Here is a 17,643-nt window from a genome sequence, read left to right on the forward strand (position 1 = left end):
ATGACAAATTAAATTGCATTAATAGTAATATTTATGTTCCTGCACTGCTAATCCAGCCCAGAATGCTTTCAATAAGAATAGTGAGTTTAATTTCTACAGGAATTAAATGGTGGTTTATAAAATTTAAGACAGTGTTTTTAAATCCTTTTTTTCTTAACACAATATTTCCTTTTTTTGTTTCTCCTTCTGCATGCAACTTAATCTTATTTCAGGGTATTCCTCTCAGTTTTACCAAAATTCCACCGGTAGAAAAATAAACCATCAGTTCCATCAGTTACCATGGTCCAGATGCCAAAACTAAATCTGTACCTACAGTAATTTTTCCACTAGATTAATGGAAGAAATAAAATTCATACCACAATTCTTATACTAAAATCCCCACCCCTGGCAAATACTGGGCTCAGAATTTTACAGAGAACCTTTAGAAGAGATAATAGACTTTTCTTAATATTGTTCACTCAATGCCTCAACTGGATAACTGCTTTCAAAATATAGATTTAATTCCAAAGTATGGCATACTTCACTTGCACAAATGAATCTGTACCTTCATGCATAATATTCAACTTAATCAAATGTTGCTACAGTTCCTCTTCGTTGTGCACTCTTGAAATGCAAACTTGTTCTTTCGCCCCACACTTAAACAAGTCTTCTTTAATTCAGGTATCACATCACTTACTGAGTTGAATTAAGTAGATTTTCCACACAAAAAGAAATTACTTTAATACTTACTGTGTTCCAGAATTCAGGCAGTGTCCATGATGGGGGTAGATCATGCACAAAAATTACTTTTATGAGATTTGGATACATCACCCAACAACCTGGCAAGAGCAAATGGAAGGCAAGCAACAGCATGCGTGGGAGAATGTTAACCTATCTGGGAAGAAACTATCAGCACAGTGGCCATTAATTCCCTCCACCAGTGCTACTAGATTAAACTAGGTTCCATAGCAATTATATTTGTGTTAGAGAAGCATTTGAACCTTATCAACATTATAAATTGTTGATTACAAAATTGCCACGTGTTCAAACGCTAATTGATGAACTCCCTAAGGTAAGAAAGCATTCCAAAGCAAATACTACAGCAGTATTACACAGCATCAAGCCTGCAAAATTAATTCTGCAAAGCAAATCAATCACTGATTGAATGGCCATGTTACAATCGATTTGTTGTTAAAACATTGTCTCTGTTCCCCAGCAATGTTAACACAATCATAACAGCAATGTTTGCAGTCCATATCGTTATTTCAACAACTGATGTCAAAAGTCCAAATTGACAGAGATTATTACTGACATCTGATATATTTTAACTTACAAGTTTATAATTATTTCCAGCAAGTTCATAGAATTTGAAATATGTTTTAATATTTATTTCTATAAATCATTTTTGCAGAGGATTATTGCTTCAGCATTTTGAGATTTATTAGTTTTATTTGTCACATGTACATTGAAAAAGATGAACAACTTTTATACATATTTTAAGGGTAATTATATGCTTCATTATATATCATTTTAATGTTAATTTTTAAATATAAGTATACTTACTTTAGCAAATAATTACAACAAATATTTTCATATTGGAGGCCTAATTCTGACAAATATTGAATTATGGACATACCATAATTTCTTTGATATGTCAGTACACATTTAGATCATTTTCATGACATTAAGTTACGCCATCTTATATGGCAGCAGAGACATTTATCATTTCATTATAAATCTTGCATATATATTACTGACAAAACAGTATTCCTAAGCTTATCAACAACCTAACTGATAGTAGGCCATGTCTTTTCCATGATTTTTGGAACTAACCCTATTCTTTTGCTTCACAACAGGGGATTTCTGTTGATTGAAATACAAGTTTCTCTACTAGACTTAATATATTAAAAACAATACTTCCAATGGATAGTTTCAAGTGGTCTGGGGTCTCATGTCATGTTAAAAGGGGAGATAAGAACTTGTGGCTAAATATTTTCTATGATCCCCCATTAAGCATGGCAAGAAAAAGAATATTATATGGGACATAATATGAAATTAAATGTTTTTTTTCTGATTTCTAATGAGATTTTCAGTTCTGACAGCAGCACAACACAAGTAGATGCATCATTACTGGAATGATTGATGAACTGAAAAAGGACTTAACTCCTTTCAACAGTTACATATTAACATGTCAATAAACCATTCACCTTCATATCTAGAGTAACGTGCTTCATTTGCATACATCTCTTCATCATCTTCTACTGGTGTGTATCCAGATCCTACAACAAAAAGAGAAACTAAAACTGGACAAAGCAATCTTGTTGGAAATAGTAAGCATGTTGTCAGCAAAAGATGCAGTTAGTATTTATACAGTCCCTTTCATGTTGTCGGGCCATTTATGTCAAATAAATGACCTCTGAAGTACAATTTTTTTTAATTTTAGAGATACGGTGTAAAACAGGCTATCCCCTTCTCTCAATTCCTCCATCTCCACTGTATCTGCTCTCAGGATGAGACTTTTCTTTCTAGAACAAAGGAGATGTCAAAGAAAGGGGCTTCCCTTCCTCCACCATCAACGCTGCCCTCAACTGCATCTCTTCCATTTCACACACATCTGCTCTTATCCCAACCTCCCACCACCCTACCAGGGATAGGCTTCCTCTTGTCCACACCTACCACCCCACCGGCCTCCACGTCCAGCACATCATTCTCCCTAACATGCCATCTCCAAAGGAATCCCACCACAAGCACATCTTTCCCTCCCCCCGACTTTCTGCTTGACGCAGGGATCACTCCCTACGTGACTCCCTTGTCCATTTGTCCCTCCCCAGTGATCTCCCTCCTGGCACTTATCCTTGCAAACAGAACAAGTGCGACCCCTGCCCCTACACCTCCTCCCTCACCACCATTCAGGACCCTAAACAGCCCTTCCAAGTGAGGTGACACTACACCTGTGAGTCTGTTGGGGTCATATACTGTGTCTGCTGCTCCCACTTTGGCCTCCTCTATATTGGTGAGGCACGACAGATTGGGAGAAGCTTCGCCGGGCACCTACACTCCACCAACCAGAAAAAGTGGGATCTCCCAGTGGTCACCCATTTTAATTTTACTTCCCATTCTCATTCTAATATGTTTATCATTTTTGAAAAATCACCAGTATTTGTTATTTTAATTCATAATTCAAGTCAGAATAGCTGATGACAAAATTAAGGAAGGCATTTTGTTGGTCCACTAATCAAATAGGTCATCAATGACAGGTAATTTGAGGAGTTTTGAGTGGGACCAGAGAAAATCATATGGAAGGCATTCAAGGAAGTTGTTGTAAAAAATTTTCATGGCAACTACAGAGCACCAAACTACATGCAGCTGGATGAAAGCATGCTTCAAGCATACAAAACCATGAAGTGAAACATGTCACGAAGGACTCATTTTCTGCATTCCCATTTAGACTCCTTCCCTGGCGCTGTCAGTGACGAGCACGGTGAAAGGTTTCACCAGAATATTGCGGTCATAGAGAAGTGGTATCAAGCCAACTGGAATCGATCAATGCTGGCTGATTATTGTTGGACTAAGTAAGAAGCCTCAGACATGGAGTATACTGTAAATGAAAATCGTCAACAAAACATTTTTAGCTTAATTGAACTACTGCAAAGTGTCAAAACTATTATGCCATTAATTGCATTATTTCAATAAAAGTTAATTTTGTGTTTCTTCATCTTCCTACCTGATACAAGTAGTCTGAAATTCTACTTGTGTTCAGCTTCAAGATTTCTATTATTCAAAAAAAATTACTGAGGAAGCAACACTTTCAAAAAAATTGTTGTCCAGTGTAATAGGGCATAAAAAGACAAAATAAAAAACTGTGGAACAATTTCTTCAGAACAAATGAGATAAACCATAATTAACATTTCACTTTCAGAAAGGTGATGTGACAGCGATTGTAATTTATTATACAAATAACAGCTTACTTATTCCTACATGCAACATCACTTTGTGCAGCGTTGGTGAGTTAATATCACTTTAAGCCATTACAGCAAAATCCATACCAATAGTAAATCTGCCATATTAGGTTTACCTGAATAAATACCCAGTAGCTAAACAAAGCAAAATAATTTGTTGGGCAATTCACACTGAAGTAGTAAGTACTTTTGTAAACAGTCAAGGATTAATTGTGATTTAGCATGTAATATTTTATCATCTTTTTAATTGATAAATACACATCAAAACACAAGTAACTCCACATTGGGAGTGGGAGGGGGAGGTTGCATTTCCTATAATTTCCACAACAAAGGGGCATAGATTTAGGGTGAGAGGAGAAAAATTTAAAAGGGACCCAAGGGGCAACTTCTGCATGCTGAGAGTAGAGAGCGTGTGGAATGAGCAGTCATAGGAAGTTGTTTAGATCGGTATAAGAGTATCATTTAAGAATGCATTTTGATGAACTCATAATAAAGTTGTGTCTTCATACATAAAAAGTAACCATGCTTGATACCCAATATCCCACAAATAACCATAACAAAGTTTTGAAACAGGTTGAGAACTGAAAGAAATACTGGAAGGAGCAATCCTGGCTCAAGCAGATCTGAATTCATTCCCTAAAACCTTTAGAAATGTTATTGATAGGAACACTGCTTGAATGAAAAGCATTCCACAGTGCTTCAAAATGCTGATAAACTCAGAAGTTCTCCCACGAACGTACCTTAATCTGATAGTGGTTCATCATCTATCACTCAAAACTTAAGCAATCTCTCCTAATATTTGTATATCTGTGCCCTTGTAATGCTACTGTGACATTGTAACTTCCTTTGGGATCAATCTATCTAGACCAGGGGTGGGCAAACATTTTGACTTGTGGGCCACAAAGGGTTCTAAAATTTGACAGGGGGGCCGGACCAGGAGCAGATGGACGAGTGTTTTGGTAATACACCTCATAAGAGAAAATAAAATATCATGGGATATGTAGAAAACGTGTGCTTTAATTTCAATTGAAAATGAACAAATGCATTACAACAGAATATCTGTCTTTGAAGTCCCATGGTATTTAGCTATTTATTGAAATGACTTTTAAAACACTGAAAATTAAATGAATAAAATAGTTTTTTTTAATAGTAAGTTATTATTTTAAAGCACTGAAAATTCTGTTATCCTTCAAGATATTATCATCATCACTCTCCTCCTGACTGTCTTTATTTCAAAAACGGTAGGAGATGCAGGTCTACTTGTCCTGTTCCTTCTTATTCAATTGTGCCCTGTGCCAAAACTCAACAACGACCAGCACAAGGATAGAACAGTGACAGCACGCCAGTATGCGGAGCGTGTTATTTGATCTGGAGCGCATTTTTTATTTTGAGAACGTACGTGCACCTGCGCACTACTCATGTCCATCACTTAACAGAAATGACATGTAACATGTAAGGCTTATTGAAAAAAATATTTTCAAATGCATTTTTTACATAACACAATGAAGAAACTTATTTTTAATTTCAGTGGGAACAGTGTTGTTGGTCTCCCTTTTTAGCCAGCACATCAAAGTCTGGATTTAGTTTTGTTGTGGCAATTCTCAGGATGGATCTGAGGTGTTGGTCAGTTAACTTGGATCTGTGGCTGGCTTTGTTGATGTTCATGACGCTGAACGCCTGTTCACACAATTAGGTCGAGCCGAACAAAGAGTAAAGCGCAAATGTGGAGTAATACGCCGCACCTCAAAGGTCAATGTGTAGCGGTGTGCTACATGCAGCGCTAAAATTATGACACGGAGTCGGTAACTGCAGTCGAAGAGGCTCCAAAGCTCTGTGCTCGCAAATCCCCGCAGGCTATCTCCCTTAGCCGGAACGCTGGCTAATTGTGAGCCGGTTCGGATGTGCCAGGAAATGGGTCGCCACAAATGTATATAGAGTGCGTCATCTATTGGGAAAACGCCAGAATTGTGGGGGAAAAACGTTAACAAGGTTTATTAATATAATTTCATCAAGTTCTGCGGGCCGGATTAAAAAGCTTAACTGCATATGGCACCCGGGCCGTAGTTTGCCCATGCCTGATCTAGACTAGTTAACATGTTCTTGCAACAAACAAACGGGATAATAATGTTGCAATCGAGTGGCAGAGGTAGGAAGGAGGGGGGAGAATGTATGAAAACAAGTTACAAGCTCATTCCTCACACACAGCGTAGCTTAACGGTATATCAGTGATATATTGAATTGGGTGGAGACAAACGGGAGGAGAAACATAGTTTGGACTCAATTCCTGCCAAGCATGATTCACAACCTGTTTTTTTGCAGGAGTTGGGATCAGCACAAACTTTAGCAGAGAAACAAGTGGGAATTTGGGGGAACAGCTGATAACAGCCAATTGAACTTTGCCTAGGGATAAAACAGTCTTTCAGTTTCAAAGTTACCATCGTCAAAAGGGATGACCAGAAAATTGTGTTAAGGGAACATTAATAACATTGTTGAGAATGCATACTTCTAAGCTCATAACTCAGAGAAGGTGTTTAAAATTGTAGAGACAGCCATTCATTAAACTTTGCATTTCCTCTGCTTAAGTAATGGCAGCTCGCTACTGAAAAATAAATTCTGGTTGTCATCTTTTATTAAATCCATACGCGTCTTGTATAGACAACTGTTCTTCAATCCCTGCCAGTTGCAAATATAGGTGCAATAGTGAAGAGGCACTATTCTGAAAAAGAGGCATTCAGCCAAATGCTAACAGTATCATTCTGGCAAATATTTGATTATAACACATATCTGAATGGAATTAAAGATCCATAGAGGAAAAGCTTTTTTATATATAAATCAGATCAACAGCCTGTTAAACAATACAAAAATATGTGACAAAAAGCAAGATACTGATGCTCCAATCACATCTGATTTATTGTAGATTCGCTCAATCCAAACAAATTGCTTTCACTTGGCTGCTGAGTGAGACACTAAAAACGACAGAGTTTGGATTTTATGAGGGAAGATTCGGTACAACTAGCAACACTTTCCCAAGGAACTGTCAACAATTTAGGGATTTCCAAACTGTTGCCAGAAGTTTCTGCAACCTTCAGATTTTCCTGGCACTCCATGTGGAAACCATTTTCTACAAATTACAATGGGAAATCCACATCAACATCTTGCAAGTGCACGGAGTGCTTCACCAGATTCCAATGGCTGAAGGCCCTCTGTTGGTCAGGCTTGTCCATGGATGGTGTATCCAGCTGTTTGTGGGATACGCAAGCCGGGGCAGTATGAAACGAAGAGCAAGCTTATGCTCCCCCTTTCCACACAGCTGATGAATCCAAAGGAATGACAGAAACCGATACAGCTCGGCACCAACAGTGTCACAGGAGTTGCCATTCAGCATCTCCTCCTACCTTAGGTCACGAACTTATCAATCACCCCGATGAGTTACTAACTGGTGCGTTACTAACTTCAAACTTTCTGCATAATCACTCAAACAGTTGAACTGTATGCGCATGCAATGAGAGCTGTATAACTCATCTCCTTCTATCTTAGGCCATGAACTTATCGATCACCCCTGCTGTGGACACTTTCTGGAGGTCCAAGATCCATATGCTCCACGACCACTGGACTAAGTGTGTAAATGTAGGAGGAGGCTACATTGAAAAAATAACTGTGCTAGGTTTTCTAAAATTGACTCCTTCTACCTTGGGCCACAAACTTATCAATCACCCCTCATACAAGCTAAAAATATATACCCACAAGTTGTAGATGAACCAAATGCAGAAGAATGGATTCTAGTTTGCCCCATGTTCCTGTCATTCTTCTTGATGTTGCTGGACCATTCCTAATAAGCCCTGACTGCTCTATACATTTATACTGTTTCTCTGCTACTTAGGTGACTTCACACATGACAGTTTTTCAGATAGCTTTTAACACAAGTGGACTAAAAGCATGGAGACAGAGGCTCCAGATACCCACAATTAATTCTGTGAAGCAGACATTTTTTGAGCACACAAACCTTCCAACTATTAACAGATCAGCTATTTGATATGCTAAGTGATAATATCAATCTGGTCTGCAAGCTTCCTTGAACTCAACAACTCACCCGTTTTGAAACAAGCCAAATTAAATAACCTGTTGCCTTATACTGCAGCTTTTCAGCAGTTAACCTGGGTGCTGTGGGTCAGCAAGTCTGTGGCTCTACAGCCAGTGCTTTTTGCAAAGCTGTCGTTTTAGCTTCAAACTGATTATGGTTTTCCATTTACATTAAGAACAGAAGACGGGCTCCTATTTACAACAAGCTAAACAAAGAATACTGTTTGAAAGTTTAACCTACTCAAAAACAAGGATTTGATCTTTAAAAGTGTCTGCTGCTGTGTATAGAAAGCTGAGTTTGGCAAAATAGAAAAGCATCCCTTACCCAGAACAATGAATATCTATCACACATGGAGCAAGATTTCTTGTACATCAAAGCTTTGTTCCAAATTTTTGTGGGAGACGTTTGCTCCATACTCGATGAATATGTTATTGAAAACCTTATCACATCACAAGGTCTCGCCACCAGGAACAAGATTCCTCCAGCACATTCAGATCATTGAAACACATTTTGTGTTTATTTCATGAAGTAGTTGTGGATATGAACAGCCCCACACTGAGTGTGAACTACAGTCTAATATATTTTCCATAGAGCATTGAGATGTATGCAGGAGGCTCATAAGACATTGACCATCATCCATACATTTACACTGATCCTATATTAATCTCACATTTATTCTAATACATTCTCACAAACTACTCCCCCTACCACCAATTCTATCACCCAGGTACACACTAGGAACAATTTACAAGGGCTCAGGGCCGAATAACTTGTCAACGTGCATGTCTACAGAACGTGGGAAGAAACTGGAGCACTAAGATGCAGCAGCCACATAGTCAAAGGGAGAATGTGCAAGCTTGAAACACAAAGTACTGGAGTCAGGATTGAACCTCTGTTCCTGGCACTGAGCCAGCTGCTTTCCTAGCCACAGTACTGTGCAGCCCATTTTCAACTTCAGCTTTGCAGCAAGACAGTCTGCGCTCAAGTGTCAAAACTTCTGGGCTAAAGTACAAATCATCAATGGGGATCTAAGTTAGAATGACTTTAAAGTTTGGATCAAAATACAAGCTAGTGCCAGATGAACGACTGGCACTGGTCCTGATTTCATATGGGATCTATTCAAACATAATTGCAAGTATTAAATACATCAGAAAAAGGGGAAAATGTGCCTCAGAAGCATTTGAACCCTGACCTCATCAAGACAGAATAGTTTAGTTCAATCATTTCTGCTTGCTCTGCAATAATCTCTTCTGAATTATGGTTAATTCCAATTTTAGCCACTTCAGGCTAAAACTGTAGTTGTCAAACTAGAACGTTTGGCAAATAAGTATAAGATCAAGTGCCAAACTTGTTTCTGCTGTGATTTGGAGAGTTCCATCTTCATGGAACTGGAATTCCTGGAACCATTCGAGAAAGAACTCAATGTTTTAGGCTCTTTCTTGTAGTTAGAAAGATGGTAAAATTGATTTTCCCTTATCAATAATTATTTTGTGATCAGCTTTTTAGGTAATACACTAGCTTACTGTTGTGAGTACTATTAAAAGTAAGTTAATACTAATCGGGAAGCTGTTGGTAGCAAGAGGCGGGATCCGGGGTTGGCGGGGTCTTTACTTCCGCTCTTTTTACTCCCGGTATGCATTGTATGTAGTTCCTCCACCCAGGCCGCACGAGGTACCTGGAAGCCTTTGTATTGTAAATATCATTTGCCGTCCCAGATAAAGGTGCTCTTTTGGCCATCAAGTTGTCGAGTGGTCTGTTTGTAAAGTTGAAGTTACCAAAGAATAAGAATCTGGAACTGGATGACAAAATATCCACTAAACTTCAACTATTATCTCAGGAGTCAGGACATCTGCATTTATGTACATCTGAATCAGGTCTGTTATCACTGGCTTATATGACATGAAATTTGTTGTTTTGTGGCAGCATTATGTGAACTCTTTTGAAAACAGAAACTAACAGCTTACTCTCATCCAGCATGCTTTGAGAATTAGATGGTTCAAGAATGAAAAGGCTTGTGGCTGCCTGGCTCTGCAGTATAAATGCTACCTTGTGTTGGCTGCAGAGACAGCAATGTCAAACATGTTACCAATTCAAGATCTGCTCTACAAAGCTTGAGAGTCTAAAAAAATCCAGTATGTTGATCAAGATCTCTAAATACAAGAATTGTTACTGAAGAAGTGAAAAGGAAATAAATCCAAAATATATTCAATATAAGAAACTCAAATAAGACAGTTAGGCTGGCTGGTTATTTATACCATCACCATTGACAGGGGAAGATCACTTCTGCTTCAAAGACAAGATACCAAAGTTATGGTAAGTCTTGCTGGTAAACGAGAAGATAGAGACTTCGGTGCATCACTTGTAAATGGTAGTAACATTAGGTTACAAATTAAAACAAGATACAAGCTTTGAATTAAGAGGCAAGGTAAGATTAAATTATTACACTAAACCATTCTTAGAATTTTTTTCTTTTTCAATCTTTTTATTATTGTTATTAATATCAACAAAATAAAATTGATACATAGATAATGGGATTACCAACATACACATTTCAACTGAACATGAAAGAATACATAAGCAATGATTACAGTATAAATGAGTATTCCCAAATCATGGACGATACAATATACAAATAAACAAAGCAAACCTAGGTATATCATAATATATAATAAAAAAAGAAAAAAGAAAAAAAAATTATGCAAAAAAACTAATCTAATAATCTAGTAACTAATAAGGAAAAGAAACAAAGAAAAAAGAGAAAAAGAAAAAATGGAAAAAAGGGCTGTTTATAATATCACACAAAAATACAAAACCATCAGTGTCATCAACTCCGATCCTCTCAACGTATATAAAATCGAAACTGGAAAATCAAATAGGCTTGGAACAGGGTCATATTACACTGTAACGTTCTCCTTCAGGTGTAACTGATAACGCCGAATTAAACGCCGAGATAAACCACAGTCAATGAAAACCAGGTCGCAGTAAGATTAACCATTTACTGCTCACTCTTCCCATTAACATATGGCGAAAACTGTTGATAAAACAATACAAGATTGATACAGTATTTGTTCCTTTCTTAATATCACATTTCCATTGTAAATACTTGTAAAAGTGACTATATCTACATTACATTAAGGTGCAGTACACAGGCAGAGTTTATCTACGCCATTGACTACTTTAAATACACTTCAATGCAAACTATCTGCAACTCTTTAACTAACGAAAACATAAACATTATCGACCGTCGTTACTTTTAACAGGATCGGCGTTAACATCTTAGTTCAATATATCGATTATCTATTAACTTACAGCGTTGCTCTCACTGTGATTTCTAATGCTTGCAAAACAACTTCTGCTCCGGTCTGCCTCGTGGTGAGCCCCCACCCTCGCGTTGATCTCAAACTGGTATTTTCCCACAAGACGCGGCGAAACCGGATGTGACGTCATCGTATGCCAATTTTTTTTTTTTTTTTTTTTTTTTTTTTTTTTACAGGCAATGAATATACTTTAAACACTTCTAAAATATTATAAACTAAATAACTGTCATAAAGACAACACATACACCATATGAAAATATTGAATAAATGGTCTCCATATCTTTTCAAATTTAATAGAAGTATCAAATACACCACTTTTTTCTAAATTTAGACATAAATTTTTTTTTCTAAATTTAGACATAACATAGTTTGAGAAAACCAATGAAATACAGTAGGAGGATTAATTTCTTTCCAATTCAACAAAATAGATCTGCTAGCCATTAGTGTAAGAAATGCAATCATTCGACAAGCGGAAGAGGATAAATGGATTGAGTCCATCATTGGCAAACCAAAAATTGCAGTAATAGGATGAGGTTGTAAATCAATGTTCAATACCACAGAAATAATATCAAAAATATCTTTCCAATATTTTTTCAAAAGCGGACATGACCAGAACATATGAGTTAAAGACGCTATCTCAGAATGACATCTGTCACAAATAGGATTTATATAGGAATAAAAATGAGCCAATTTATCCTTAGACATATGAGCCCTGTGCACAACTTTAAACTGTATTAATGAATGTTTAGCACATATAGATGATGTATTAACTAATTGAAGAATTTTATCCCAATTCTCAATAGGGATAGTAAGGTTAAGTTCTCTTTCCCAATCATTTTTAGTCTTATAAAAGGGCTCTGAATATATCTTCTTAATTATATTGTAAAGTTTTGATATTAGCCCTTTCTGAAAAGGGTTTAGTTCAAACAAATTCTCCAAAATACCTGAAGACACAAAATTTGGAAAAGTAGGAAGTACAATATTTAAGTAGTTCCTAATCTGTAAATATCTAAAAAAATTAAATCTAGGCAAATTATATTTATTAGATAATTGCTCAAAAGACATAAAACAATTATCCCATTCTTAGAATTTTCAATGTAATATACTTCATATTTTAATATGAGAGGGAAGTCATGGTGCTTATAAACTTTGATCACATCAATCATACTTTTTATAAAAAATTAGGTTGCTTCCTGTTGCCTTAGGAGCACTTGAACCCTGACCTCACCAAGAATTTATTTAACAACAACTAGTTTTTTTTACAGCCTTAAAGAGATGCCATGGTACTTAGCAGTATAGTAATGTTTAACATAATGCTCTTATCCCTAGAAAGTATAATATCTAATTAACACTAGAACCAGGCTTAAGTATCCACACAGGCAAATTCCTAAAAATTAAAGAGTTTCATGAGTAACTGACTACTGGACTTGGAATCAAAGATTGGATTTACAGAGCAACTTTCATAATTTCAGAATATCCCAAAAAATATTTCACAGCCAACAAAATGTTAGTGGAATTTGGCTTTGATTATAAAATAGAAATATGGCAGCCAGTTTTATACACAATGTTCCACAAAAGCAATCAAATAGGAATAACACACTTCTTCTGAATAAACAAAGCATGTTAACAGATAAAGACTGACTGGAATTCTGGTGCTTTTACGTAAATGGTACCAATGAGGCCCCACTTAAACATTCCACTGAGCAGTGCTGCCTTCTCCCATATTAGTATTAATAATCCAAAACTTCAAAAAAGTTAATGTCCAGGAAACAAGTGACTGACCCCCTTCCCCCCAGTCTACACAATCATTAATTCCATAGTAGTGGAAATTTGTATATTTAAATATAATTGCTGATTAGGACGTGAAAAGAATAAACTTAGTTACATTTTTCAGTTCCCCTCCAAGAGGACCACATCCTTGCCGTAAGATGTGGAGGCTCCTGGTTCGGGGATTCAGCTGACGGCTAACAACTCTGACTGGCCAAACAAAAATTGTTACAGAAACAGCAATGAAGAATCCAATTATAGCTAGATGTGACAGTATTCCTGCGGTTCTACCTGGGATTTGCATGACTGACAGGAGTGAAAACTGAGAGGAAGCTACTGACACAATGAAGGAAGCCTTGAACACCACCAAGACCAAGATCAAGACCAACATTGGTTTGTACAATACTGGCAAGCTCGCACAAATAACTATAAAGAATGCACCACTACAACGTACTGAGTTATTAGGGAAAGCAGGTGCACTGGCAGACTAAAGGCCTCATCTGGTGAAACAGTTTTATACTCAGGATGGGAAGATGGTCAATGTCATTACGGTGTGCTTGTCATCTTTAAGGAAGGCATTGAGGGTGCTTGCTTGAGTGCAAAACAATCAACATTAGGCAGATGAGAACCAGGCTGAAAGGGAAGCAAGTGAACATGACTGTGATCCAGTGCTCTGCTCCAACTAATGACGGTGGCATTGAAGAAAAGGATGTCTTCTCTGAACAGCTGCAATTGGTGGTAGAGTTAACACCATGCCATGACAAAATCAGCGTCATGGGAGATTTAAACTCCAAAGTGGGAAATAACAACTCACACTTCACTGGGGTCATGGGCAGGCATGGATGTGGAACAATGAGTAACAATGGTGAAAGTTTGGTGGAATTCTGGTCATAGGAGGGGCCACCTTTCCACAAACTGGCATGATGCTCACCCAATGGGCGCGACAAGAACCAGATTGACCATTTAATGATCAAAAGCATGTGGAGACAATTATTGCAGGATATAAATGTGAAGAAGGGTGCAGATACAGGATGTGATTACTACCTTATTGCAACAGTGAGGAAACTCGAGCTGAGAAGCACTGGGACCACCACACATCTACAAAGATATCTTGATGTTGAGAAGCTCAAGGACACCAGTGTGAGATATGCGTTCACCATTCAGCTCAAGAACAAATTCCAGGCCTTGAAAGACCTTGACGATGATTTGTCAGTAGACAGGATCATGAAAACGGATTGCCTCAGTCTTCAAGGAGAGCACCAAAGCTTATCTAGGATACAGAGCTAGAAAGAAGAACAAAGAATGGATACAGCAGGAAACATGGGTAGCCTTAGAAAAAAAGACAGAAAATTAAGATACAAAGACAACACAAATTAAGGTGAAACTTCAACTAGCATGCACTGAAGCTAGCAAGAAGGTGAGGAGACTTGGAAGAAAGGATAAGAGAGTCTACCTGGAAGACCTTGCAGAGAAGGTTGAAGCAGCAACCAATCGAAGTGACCAGAGAAATAGACACAAGATTACAAAATTAATATGTGGAAGTTTCCAGGCCAGATCCTGTGAGAGTTAACAGCGAGCAAGAAGCACAATGGAGAGAGTATTTCAGAGAGTTACTGAATAGACCACCACCAAATGAAGAACCAAGAAGCAGAAATACAAGAAGCAGCAGAGGACCTTGACATCAACTCAAATTCACCAAGAAAGAAGAGATTGTTGCTGCGATTAAATCATTAAAGAACAGCAAATTTGAACATTGAACCATTCAAAGCTGCATCAAAAGTTGCAGCAGTCATCCTGCAACCACTGTTGACTAAAGTCTGGGAATGGGGCCTGGTACCCAAGAACGAGACAAAGTGAGTTATTATTAGGATCCCCATGAACAGAGCACTAAGTGATTGCAACAACTGGCATTTAATTGCATCACACTCTTGTCAGTGCCCAGCAAGATTCTCACCAAAGATGCTCTTGATGTGTGCTTGAGGAAAGAGCAAGCTGACTTCAGAAGTAACAGAGTCTGCATCAACCAGATCTTCAAGCTACGTAACATCACAGAATAGTGCACAGAGTGAAGGAGACAACTGTATGTGAATTTCAGGAACTTTGAAAAGGCATTCGATAGCATCCACAGGGGAGCCTCTGGTGAATTTTCCAATCATATGGGATCCCTTCCAAAATTACCCAGCTTATCCTGAATTTCTATGCTAATTTCACCTGCACAGTTGGAGACTGCAATTTGTGCCTTGAAGTCAAGACAGGATCATCCAAGGCTGTGTAATGTTGACAATATTAACTAACCTGGTGATTGACTGGGTTATGAGGCAAATATAGAAAGGTGAGGAGGGAGGCATTAGGTGGACTCTGTTCTCTACTTTAGAAGACCTTGACTTGGTGGATGATCTCACGTTACTATCACATACGTATCAGAACATGCAAGAGAAAACTCAGTGCCCATGTACCTATGGTGGACAAGTTGGACTCAGAGTCAGCCAAAGAAAGACTGAGACCATGATCCTCAAAGTACAGTCTCCTCCTCCCTTCTAGGCATATGGTGTCAACTTACCTTTCACCTATCTGGGCACCATCATTCGGCAGGATGGTGGGTCAAAGGATGATATCCAGTGCAGACTCAGCAAAGCCAGAAACATTTTCAGATCAATTAGCAACATATGGAGATCAACCAAGTTCAGCATTCAGACTAAGGTGAAGCTGTTTCAGAGCTGTGTGCTCTCCACACTCCTGTATGGGTCAGAACGCCAAGCTGTCACCATTCCACACCATGACCCTCCGGAAGATCCTCTGCATTTTCTGCTCATGAAAGATCTCTAACCGCACCCTACTCCATCAGTATCACCAAGAGGACATGGCCAGAATTATCATGAAGAAACTTCGGAGATGGACTGGACATGTGATGTGAAAAGAGTCCAACTCCAACAAGACAGGACTTCAATGGACCCCTGGAGTGCGGAGGAAATGCAAGTGACCAAAAACAACTTGGCACCTTACCACAGAGGCAGAAATGAGGACCCTGAACCACACCTGGAGCACAACAGAGAAGATGGCTAAGGACAGACAGGGAGGGAGGACCTTCATTGCTGCCCTAAACACGAGGCAGTAATGTTAAGTTCCATTTTCTGTCAAAGCATTCCCTTTATTAAGGTTACTTTTCCAAAGCCAAAGTTAGGGTTAGCCATTATAAGCTATTTTCTCTCTTTGCAACTTTAAAGAATTGCTTCAAGTTTTGTTTTATACTGGCAGTTATTTCCCATTCTGTGGCCAAATCAACATCAAAACTTTTTTGTATAATTTCAGACATCACTGCTAAAATGAATTTCAATCCTGACCCTGAGGCAAATTAAATTAATTCAGGGATGAATGTTTTTAATCCACTCAAACACTAATCTGGTATTGAATATCAGGTTTCATTTTGGGCAAAAAGAAGCGATAGTTGGGGGTCTTACTGTCTGGCATCAGAGACACTGGTCCCAAAACAAATCACAGTTGTAATCACATGACATGGAGCCAAGGACATCTACAAAATATTCCCTTGGCAGCCCAATCAAGTCATGGACTTTACTAATGAGATATTCTGGGAAACTTCCATCTGGAATTGTTCCATAATAATCAGAAAACCAAAATGTCTAAAAGTGGAGACATTCTGTGTATTTGGGCAGCTCTCTTGGTCCCTCTCAAAGAATACACTGTAACACACTCAGCTGGGAATGCATACAGGAGTGCTTCGGGCAGACAGATTGCAACTACCAACAGAGCCTCCATGGAAAGACTTCCAGTTTAAGGCATGACCAAAAATATGCAATAACAGCAATTTGATTTATATCGTACCTCGATTGTCATTAAAAATCACAAGTAACTTAAAAAGTTTGACTCTCCAATAAAATTAGACATCAAAACACAAGGCAGCATTTTGGGGCAGGGTGTTCAACCAAGAAGTTACAAGCCAAATCCTGAGCACAGAATCTACACCAACCCTTCAAGAACAGCAATGGTGGAGCTATGGGGATGCTACTTTTCTGATAAAATGTCAATCCAAAACAGGAGGAGTTATCCAGTTAGTCCCATTTCCCTCCCTGTCCTCAAAGCTGTACATTTTCCTCTTTTTTCAAATAACCCATACTATTGAATCTTCTTCCAAAAACCTTACAAGAAGTACTTCCTCTGTAGAAAAAACTCTTCCAGTTCTTTCAACTATTACCTCAAAGCGTGCTCTGATCAACAGTCATGCTGCCATGATAAGTCACCAAGTGGGCATTTTCTGCATGCAAAATTCTTCCATTCACAAATAAAGTCTTACAATACCACCAGTATTCTTCAACCACACAAGTAATTGAACAGCAAATTACAGTAGGAACAAGGGTCGATTCATCTTCCTCCTCATCCAATAGCAATTTGGCCTAATAAAATATACCATCAACATGACTGAAAAAAGGAAACACCACCAACTTTAGGTACTAACTTTGGCACCAACCTTAAACTAACACTCTAACCAGTGGAAGAGGTTCTATATTTAACAGTAACTATTAAA

The 17,643-nt window shown here is 38.1% G+C and overlaps 1 protein-coding gene across 2 annotated transcripts in view; it reads right to left on the reverse strand.

The window, feature by feature from the left end:
- Positions 1-17,643, reverse strand: part of srpx (sushi-repeat containing protein X-linked) — an 81,375-nt gene that overhangs the window by 46,288 nt on the left and 17,444 nt on the right. For both annotated transcript variants that reach the window (XM_059968238.1, XM_059968239.1), the window contains one exon: positions 2,187-2,258. In XM_059968238.1, coding sequence (XP_059824221.1) covers positions 2,187-2,258 — 72 coding nt within the window. The remainder of the gene's footprint in view (positions 1-2,186; positions 2,259-17,643) is intronic.

This window comes from Hypanus sabinus, chromosome 4 (genome assembly GCF_030144855.1).
Source record: "Hypanus sabinus isolate sHypSab1 chromosome 4, sHypSab1.hap1, whole genome shotgun sequence".
Lineage (NCBI taxonomy): Eukaryota > Metazoa > Chordata > Chondrichthyes > Myliobatiformes > Dasyatidae > Hypanus > Hypanus sabinus.